Genomic DNA, 10,127 nt, shown 5'->3' with positions numbered 1-10,127 from the left:
TAGAGCAATATATACGTCATTGAGCCCAGGGGTCGGCAACCCGTGACTCCGGAGCCCTCTGTTGTGGCTCCCTGTAACTTTGGAAAATAAATAATCAGCAGGCAATTTAATTAAAATTTCTTTTATTTTAGATTGTTGATTTTTTTAAATTTAATTCTAAATTTGAAGATTATGGTGATCTTGTAACATCAAAATAAAACGTCTTAATATTTTGTCTGTCAAAATATGCGTCCCAGTCGTCAATCTCCGACACTCACCGGCCTGCGGGTATTCATTTGGAGTCCTGCTGATCTTCAGATCCCAGTGTTTGCTCTACATTCATTCAGCAGCGGCGGGCCACCATTCCTAGCCGTTGCTCCTTCAAATTTCTTTCTTTTTCTTATTGTCACAAATACACCACTGCCGCACGTCTCCACCTTCACAGCAGAGTCCTGCATTGTGTCGGGTACTCGTGAGTACTAAGGTAAGCTACGGATAATTGTCTTACTCCGTGTCTACTCTTTGATATGTCAGGTTAATATGATGTTACTGGCGAGAGCACAGCTGGATGTCATGTCCAGCATCCAGGCAGCAGGTCAGAGAGTCAGAGGAGTATCTTCTTGGAAAATAGGGCAGCGACTTACCAGAGAAAAGTTATTAGCTTAAGATAAATAGATAAATAGATTTTACAAGTTAAATAGACATTCGCAAAATATTGATTTCCAGCTAACATTACGTAACATATGAGGTCCAGGAGCAAAAATGACATTAACTAAGTAAGATAAATATTAGCAGTAGGACACAATTAAAAAATGAATCTATCTAATTTGAGGCTTTGTAATTAATTAATCATGACTGATTAACAAGGGCATAGAGGTAAAAAAGCGATATATGCAGTGTTGTCTTCATTTTAAATGCCAAAAGATTTTGCGGCTCCCAGTGTTTTCTGTGAGAAACGGGTCGAAATGGCTCTTTGAGTGTTAAAGGTTGCCGACCCCTGGACTAGCCTGTACATGCTCCAATCTGCCTGAAATTTTACATGTGTGATCAGAGCCCACCCCCATCACGTTCACATGTTGGACATGCACTCTCGGTCTAAACGCCACCTAGTGGACATGCATGGACTCGCCGACCAGCAAGGATGTGAGAACCCATCCAACGCTGCTTGCAGCTTTAATTGCTTTTACTTTTTCACTCCATTAAGAGGCTGCAATGCAATCTTACAAAACTTTTGAGATGTTTTGAGGGGCTCGTCCTCTGGTGCTGGTATTGAATCTTTACTTGAAAATAATCAGGAAACGATGAGTAGAATGGTTCCATCTCGGCTCAGTGTCGGGACATTGTGTGTTCAATGCAGCTAAGGTGTGTCAGTGTGGTATATTTGCCAGCTCCACAAGCTTTTGGCTTCTGATTATCCATTGATCATGTGAAATACCTCATTCCCATATTTAATATTCTATTTTTAAAACCCACAACAAACAGCCAGACTGGAAATAAAGCTGGTCTGAAAAATTTAGATTTTAACATAAATGTCCAATGCTCATTACTGATTTGTTTTATTGGGGGGAAAAAGTGTAATTTACTTGAAATACTACAAAGAATCAAGTGCCATTACAATCTGGCATATACTGTAATTGTGGCAATAACAAAAGACCTCATTAATCTTGTGAGATATAAATTTTTTGCTTTTTCAGAAGTGCTGTGGGAATTTCCACTTGAAAGAAGAAACCCCACAAGACATCAGTTATCTACATTTACAATAAGGGGAGTGATGTATTGCGAATGATGCACTCCAAAGGAGAAGCTTGGAGCTTTTGTTCTTGTGATAGTTACCTAGGAAGAAAACAATGTTAGTTAATGCTAGTATCTGAGACCTCTGTAATCAAATAAGACATACTGAGATTTCTTACTTTCTCAGGATAGTGTGCTCCAGGTCCTGGTTTCTTTGAGCCTTCACCAGGAACAAAGTTGCGGCCTGTCATGCTGTACCCGGGAGGTTTCTGGCTGTAAATAGAGGGGTCCACGACTTTGTAGGAAGCAGGTCCAGGAGTCTAGAGAGGGAAAATAAATCGAGAGCAACAATGAATCAGGACGTGTGGCTGCTGAATGTTTTTAGTGATTATTTCTATGCACCTTCTTCAGGTCTTCATGGAAGCTTCCAGTTTTGCTGCGGCCATAGAGTGAGTAGGAAGGAGCTGAAGATGTGGTCCCAGATTTGTGCCCCAGTATTGGGGGCAGATTGTAGGTGGCTGGACCTGCAATAGGATAAAGATAAAATTTACATAATGTGTGCAGTGAAATTTTGTAATTCACAGCATGTATAAAGCTGACAGAGAATGGGTTTGTTACCTGGTGTTTGTTTATTGTAGAATTCTTTGCTTCTCCCAGATAGAGAATAAGCTGGAGCCGAGGAAAAGATCGACTTCCCTGAACGCTCTGGGGAGTAGTGTCCTAAAACAGCAAACAGAAGGTAAACTGTGTCTTAGATCAGCAGTATTTCATTTTCATGTTTGAGGTTTTGCTGACCTGGTCCAGGAGCTTTGGACAATTCTGGTTCCTTTGGGCGGCTGCGGAGTGAAAACGCAGGAGTTCCCTCTGTGCCCTGCCTGGTGATGTTGGAAGGGATTAGATAACTTGGTCCAGGGGAGCAGTTAGTAGCGGACCCCTTTGGACGTATCCCAAAGCTGAACATCGGTGCTTTGTAATGAGTAGGGTCGTGTGTAGCACTGCCTTTATCAAGGAACAAACCACAGTATTTAGCACTATAGAAATAATTGTTATGGTGCTGGTGCTGAAAAATGACCAATTTTAGCTATACCTGTGAGTCCCGGCAGTGCATACTTTGGCCCAGGGCTACTGTAGAGTGCAGCTATAGGTCCTCTGGGCTTGTGGGGCCTCCAGGTCCCAACCCAAGGTTCCTGACTTGTTGTTACCTTAAGAAAAAGACATACATGACCTTTAAGTAATAAGAGACGCACAAATTCGAAAAGGTTACATAAGCACTCATCTTTAGGTAGGCTGTGACAGAAAAAAAAAACATTAACGCCATGCACCAGAGGGTTTGTTACTCTGAAACCACCTTTGAAATCGTCCATGGAAGCTGTTTGGAAAAGGTCAGGTGCATTCAAAAAATCCTTGGCAGGTGATTACAAGAATTATGGCTGTCACTGCTTATCCTATGTGCCTGTAGCTGCCTGTATTGTTCCTGATTGTGCTGACCAACTGTTGATCGGTCACTAGCACATACTTTAAAGTCCAGATAGATTCTCTTATGACTGCTGCTTTGCAAAGTAACTCAAGTGTCTGGTTAAAAAAAATCGCCTATAAAACCATCATGGCACATTTGATATTTAATGATGTTTCTATCTTCTAAGTAATTAACTCCTATTAGAAATATAAACAGGTCTGGCTCATGCTTGAAATATTTATAATTCTCACTTGGCAATAATACCAGGAGGATAACTATGGGATAGCGCCTCAGCCTAGTCAGTAACACTGACTTTCTTAGCATCTTGTTTGTTTTTTTCCCACATTTTGCTAGCTAGCTAATTAGCAAGTCAGCACAGAACCCTAAGAAATGTTTGTGGTTAGGGTTTGTCAAACAGTGATTTACTGATGTTTGATGAATAGACTGGGAAGAAGGTGACTATTGCCTATTTACTGACCTTCAGATGACTCACTCACACTCATTTAAAAAAAAAAGTGCTTCTGGAGAAAGCAGTCTACCATATTGGATTTTTTCACAATTTGTCATAGAAAACCTGTTTTTCCACCACTTGGTAAGTCAGAATCTGACACTGGCACCGTAACCTGCAGTTGGCCAGCTGGTCTGTTACTTGTTTGCAGTGATACTGACCTGGAACGCTTTTCAACAAAAGAAACAGAGAAAGGCTGACACAGTCATACATTTCCTTCTATAATGTAAAGCATTCAGTGAAATAAGGAACATTTATTTTAAGAAATTCGACACTGTAATCTCAGATTTCAAAGAACTACATGACCTCTCAAAGCTGAAAATAGTCCAGGGAAGTGGAAATGGGGCATATGAAGCTACCAATGAGGAAAACAACGTGCCATTACCCAAGTCAAAAGTTAAAGTAAAATGGTCCCTGTCGGTGTTTAGTCATTATATATGATGCTTCAGTTTAATATTACAGCTGCTTTAAAGTGTATGTTGCCTTTTACACTATTCTTGTTAAATAACAACCCAACCTTCACCCCACCTCTGGGTCACTGTCTACTTTTTGACTCAAGTCTTTGGTTTAAGCATTTAACCCAGACGGCTGAGTTGCTCATTTGACCCAACTTAGTGAGGGAAAATAACTATATTGAAGAGTTATTACTTGGTGTCTCATTGCCTTCCTGTTTTTACATTTAATTCTACTACTTCTAATAAGTTATTCTGAGGCTGGATATGATTATACTACTGTAACGTAACATTACAGAACAGTATGTTTCACTAAGCACAGTTCACATTCACATCTTACAGTTGCTTTATCTCACTTCTGTTTGCTGCTGGGTTTTGCTGTGCTAAACTGATTTTTTGTTTGTTTTGTTCTTTAAAAGATTAATTAAATCACCTGCATGTACCAGCGTGTAACAGTAGCTAACTAATGTAGCTAACTAGCATAATGTTAAGACAAAACTTAATCCTGTTGGTCAAAGGGTTCAGGTGGCCATATATCTTTTTTTCTTTAAAAAAAAGACTAAAATCTAAAAAGATTGGTTGTCACAGAGGGAAAATCATCAACCCTCCCATCACCACCGTGATCAAACGTTTTATTTTTCAGTAAAGTTAATGAAAGATTGCACTGTTGCCAAAGCTTATCCTAAATACAGGATATATAAAATATATATCTTTGTATTAACCTCCATAAAATCCACACACTGTGAGTTGTCCAGACCTCTGCCCAAAAGAGGAGGATCTACAAGGTTCAATGAAGGATGAGCTGGGAAATGAATGAGCCAGTAACTGGGTCAGAGAAACCCAAACATCTGTTCAGCTGTGAATGAACTCCTAACAACCACATTGAACCAACAAGGAAACCCAAAAATGTGTTTACGTTACCTCAAATAACCCAGAATTATGATCCAACATAATCAACCCAGCTATGTGTTTAAAGGAACAGTCCAGCTCTGCAGTAGATTTTAAAGGTTTTCTGTCTTATACTGTATGTTCTTGTGGTTTTTAAATCCACAGCAATGCATTATATTCTTTGAGATAGAATAGGATTTCTCTTCTTGTCACTGCACATTCTTTAAGATTGTTGTACAGTGGGTACGGAAAGTATTCAGACCCCTTGAAATTTTTCACTCTCTGTGTCATTGCAGCCATTTGCCAAAATCAAAAAGGTTCATTTTATTTCTCATTAATGTACACTCAGCACCCCATCTTGACAGAAAAAAACAGAAATGTAGAATTTTTTGCAAATTTATTAAAAAAGAATAACTGAAATATCACATGGTCATAAGTATTCAGACCCTTTGCGGCGACATTCATATTTAACTCACATGCTGTCCATTTCTTCTGATCCTCCTCGAGATGGTTCTGCTTCTTTATTGGAGTCCAGCTGTGTTTAATTAAACTGATTGGACTTGATTAGGAAAGGCACACACCTGTCTATATAAGACCTTACAGCTCACAGTGCATGTCAGAGCAAATGAGAATCATGAGGTGGAAGGAACTGCCCAAGGAGCTCAGAGACAGAATTGTGGCAAGGCACAGATCTGGCCAAGGTTACAAAAGAATTTCTGCAGCACTCAAGGTTCCTCAGAGCACAGTGGCCTCCATAATCCTCAAATGGAAGAAGTTTGGGATGACCACAACTCTTCCTAGACCTGGCCGTCCAGCCAAACTGAGCAATGGTGGGAGAAGAGCCTTGGTGAGAGAGGTAAAGAAGAGCCCAAAGATCACTGTGGCTGAGCTCCAGAGATGCAGTCGGGAGATAGGAGAAAGTTCCACAAAGTCAACTATCACTGCAGCCCTCCACCAGTCGGGGCTTTATGGCAGAGTGGCCTGACGGAAGCCTCTCCTCAGTGCAAGACACATGAAAGCATAGAGTTTGAAAAAACACATGAAGGACTCCCAGACTATGAGAAATAAGATTCTCTGGTCTGATGAGACCAAGATTGAACTTTTTGGTGTTAATTCTAAGCGGTATGTGTGGAGGAAAGCAGGCACTGCTCATCACCTGCCCAACACAATCCCTACAGTGAAACATGGTGGTGGGAGCATCATGTTGTGGGGGTGTTTTTCAGCTGCAGGGACAGGACGACTGGTTGCAATTGAAGGAAGGATGAATGCGGCCAAGTACAGAGATATCCTGGAGGAAAACCTCTTCCAGAGTGCTCAGGACCTCAGACTGGGCTGAAGGTTCACCTTTCAACAGGACAGTGACCCTAAGCACACAGCTAAAATAACAAAGGAGTGGCTTCAGAACAACTCTTTGACCGTTCTTGACTGGCCCAGCCAGAGCCCTGACCTAAACCCAATTGAGCATCTCTGGAGAGACCTCAAAATGGCTGTCCACCAACGTTCACCATCCAACCTGACAGAACTGGAGAGGATCTGCAAGGAAGAATGGCAGAGGATCCCCAAATCCAGGTGTGAAAAACTTGTTGCGTCATTTCCAAGAAGACTCATGGCTGTACTCGCTGAAAAGGGTGCTTCTACTCAATACTGAACACAGGGTCTGAATACTTCTGACCATGCGATATTTCAGTTTTTCTTTTTTAATAAATTTGCAAAAATTTCTACATTTCTGTTTTTTTCTGTCAAGATGGGGTGCTGAGTGTACATTAATGAGAAATAAAATGAACTTTTTTGATTTTGGCAAATGGCTGCAATGACACAGAGAGTGAAACATTTCAAGGGGTCTGAATACTTTCCGTACCCACTGTATGTTTGTATCTGCCCTGTAAAAAGCGGGCATCTCTAAAAAGTCAACTTTGGTTTTTACTCGGCAGGAAAAGTATGGAAAAAATGTAACATTAGGAGTAACTAAAGCTGTAAGACAAATGTAAAATGTAGATTTATTCTGAAATGTAGTGATGCAGGAGGATAAAATAAAAAAAAAATGTAAATACTCAAGTAAAGTAACAAATACCTAAAACTTGTACCTAAGCACATGTACTTCAGGAAATGTGTTACATCCCACCACTGTCCTTAGTCAAAGGAATGTAATATCACCCTGAACAACAGCATTGCCAGACAACCATAGTATTAGATATCTTAAAAATAGTAGATCACATACAGCTGAAGGCACATTACTAGAAAGTTTCATTTAAAATGAACAGACTTTGGTGAAAAATGTTCAGTTTGTGAAAACATGTGCATGTCATGTTAATGAGTTACAGTTTCACAGTGGTTATCTTCTAAAATGTATTTTTAGTACTACATGCTACAGTAGAGGCCTTGTGTATCACTGTGTATTGTCAGTAAAGTTAAACTGTTGCTACACAGTCACTAAACATATGTATCTTACACCCAAAGTAAACTGTAATCACCAGGCGACATTCCAACTCTGGCTGCTCTCAGTTTAGTTCAGTTGCTGACATAAAATAAAAAAACCAAATGATTTTACCATATTAAAGCTCCGATCTTGAGGTGAGTGTCCGTGTCAGACTTTATCCGTGGAACTCAGCATGTGGACTGAACCCAAACACAGATTGTTTAGATTTGTCAGCTTTGCTATGACAACGTTGCCATAGAGATGACTCTTTGACAGGCACACACAATATGTAGTGTATGAATTTGTGTGTGAACTGTGCAGGAACTCCTAAAATGTGAATACATAAAATGCATTATGCAGATGCTGTAAATGATTTATTGGGTATGAAATACTGTAACCAGCCAGGGGGTCAAACTGTGGACACGGTGTTTGGACTCAACCTGCTATAATAATACAAAATGTAGCACAGTGAACTTCTAATAGTGTCACTGTGAAGGTCTAACTCTAGAGCTTTGTTTCCATTCAGTTATTTCATTACAGTTTAACAAAAGATCCAGGATGCCATCCAGGACTGGCCCACGGCACAGAAAAATTAGGCCAAAGGTTCCCTGCTCTACTCAGTGCACCCACATGACTTTTCAGTGTTGTTGTTGGTCTTCTTTTCTTTTCTTTTTTTAATTTAAACTCCCAGCTTCTCAACTAAAAAGGGATTGGGGTCTAAGGGATGTATCATCTGAATTAACTGTAACCATTATATTTGTAACAACTATTCATAAATGCAGTGCATGTTTAAAACTAATAAAAAATAAACTATATAGCCCCAAAACCTCATTTCAGCTAGAAATCATCTTATTCTTATTTTTAAGGGATTGGCACACTCTTTTAATTGCCCTCTGTGAGCAGTGGTAGTGTGTAAAAGTCTGGGCAAAAACCTCACAAAAAAATATTTTAGTGCCAGAGAAAGCAGTTATAATCGAAGTACACTGGCTTCACGTAGACTGAGATAGGACAGAAAGCTCACAGTTGGCAGTTTATTTGCTATGTCTCAACAACGTAAAGACAGCTAGTGTATGTTTGTGATAAGTAAGTAACAAAGGGATGTGGAGTGAGACTCCAGAAGCCAAATCTTGCCCGAGGCTCCACGAGGGAGTAAAAATCCTCAGAATTTTTCACAGCAGAAATTGAAAACAACAGATACTAAAAACATTATCACTGGCTATGCTCTGTTTAATAGTCCCAGTTATCCTGACATTGTGGCAGCGCATCAACATGCACCAGGATCCTTCAACTGAAGCAGCTAAATGGAATTCAGAATCAGCTGGATCAATATATAATAGTGGGACTTTTTGTATCATAGTTGACCTTTTTGTTGTTTTCAGGCCTGAAATCAACATGGCCGCCTACAACCAAACACCACATGGCATTTTTACAGAAAGATTCTTCTAAATATTATAAATACAAGTGAGTAAAATAGATTTTTTTCCCCCTAAAAATATTGTAGTAAACCTGTTGACACTTGACTCACACACTACTTTATATTAAATAATTCAGAAAGCCTTGGAGTCTGGCCAGTCTGTTCTCCAGGAGGAAATGACATCATGTGGAGCAGGTCATGTGATCTGCAATCAAAACACCTCCTTGAGAGGTGTTTTTGTAATGGGGAGCTTAGTTAACAATGATACAATTTCTTATTTGCCATGTAAAATTTGACATATTGCCAAAAAATAAATATCTATCATGATTATCTCAACTCAATAAAAAGAACACAAAACAATTTTTGAATAAGCTCATTTTATTATTGTTTAGCTAATTAGAAGGTAGTTGTTTTTAAACGGGGACCGTTTCTTAGTTGACATTTTAGTGATATCCAGTCATTTTTTATGGATAAGTGATTGTTTCCATCATAAATCATTCTGGAATTTGTAAAGACATAATCATACTGAACATAAAAAGCATTTTTCTTTTAATAAAAATGCACTCAATTACATGTTGACCCATCTCTTTTATTGTTTGCAGCCTTGCTTTTACTATTGTGACATGTCAAAATGCCCTCTGTGGGGAAAAAAAAGCCTCCTTTGCATTTTGATTTTGCCCACACTTGGGTCCAAAAAAATGCAACAATCTTCTCTGCTCAACTTTGTTGTAATATGGACTCTGCTCTTCATAATGTAGCGTTGGTGCTGCAGGCCCGCGTAAGGTATCTGTAGTTGTGGAATGTTTCTCTCAAACTGGCCTTCAGGACTTTCATCAAAGATGTAAGACTTCCTAGTTCCTCTTGAGGGCGCTGTTGAGTAACAAAAAATATGAAACTGAGTATGAGGCCTTCACATTTAAGCTAACACAATTTCTTTACAGCATTTCCACTGTGTTTTACCCTTGTAAGTGCCCGCATCAGCCGTTGAAGCACTGCATCCTCTCTGTGTGGACACAAGCCGGTCACTGTGCTCACACAGCTCAGCACACAATAGATGGTGTGTCTCTGTGGCTGTAATAATGTAATATCACAAGTAACATTTTAAATAGAGAGTGCATTGTTTTATAAGGAGCCCAAAAGAGGCAAAGATATCACCTGTTTACTTACCTTTTTAAGCACGCTAAGAGGCTTCCGGTTGCTCGCTCCAACATTCAACCTTTCCACATCCTCAGCACTCAGAACAGGCTCCTGGATGGAGAAAGCAGATAGGACTCAGAGAGAAA

The 10,127-nt window shown here is 39.7% G+C and overlaps 2 protein-coding genes across 2 annotated transcripts in view; both read right to left on the bottom strand.

The window, feature by feature from the left end:
• Window positions 1-105: 105 nt before the first annotated feature.
• odf3b (outer dense fiber of sperm tails 3B) lies at window positions 106-9,280 on the bottom strand. The gene is made up of 7 exons (XM_022201646.2): window positions 7,563-9,280; window positions 2,798-2,912; window positions 2,506-2,709; window positions 2,329-2,430; window positions 2,113-2,234; window positions 1,890-2,030; window positions 106-1,812 (listed from the first exon to the last, which is right to left on the bottom strand). The coding sequence occupies exons 1-7, from the start codon at window positions 7,563-7,565 to the stop codon at window positions 1,720-1,722; spliced, it is 780 nt and encodes a 259-aa protein (XP_022057338.1). The 5' UTR covers window positions 7,566-9,280; the 3' UTR covers window positions 106-1,719.
• A 132-nt stretch (window positions 9,281-9,412) lies between these two features.
• Window positions 9,413-10,127, bottom strand: part of zgc:77752 (uncharacterized protein LOC393862 homolog) — a 411,733-nt gene continuing 411,018 nt past the window's right edge. Inside the window, exons 12-14 of the mRNA XM_051951419.1 lie at window positions 10,012-10,092; window positions 9,805-9,915; window positions 9,413-9,714 (exon numbers count right to left, since the gene is read on the bottom strand). Of these exons, the coding sequence (XP_051807379.1) occupies window positions 9,592-9,714; window positions 9,805-9,915; window positions 10,012-10,092 (315 nt within the window). The 3' untranslated portion in view covers window positions 9,413-9,591. The remainder of the gene's footprint in view (window positions 9,715-9,804; window positions 9,916-10,011; window positions 10,093-10,127) is intronic.

This window comes from Acanthochromis polyacanthus, chromosome 8 (assembly GCF_021347895.1).
Source record: "Acanthochromis polyacanthus isolate Apoly-LR-REF ecotype Palm Island chromosome 8, KAUST_Apoly_ChrSc, whole genome shotgun sequence".
NCBI lineage: Eukaryota > Metazoa > Chordata > Actinopteri > Pomacentridae > Acanthochromis > Acanthochromis polyacanthus.
This window is presented reverse-complemented; position numbering and strand designations above follow the sequence as displayed.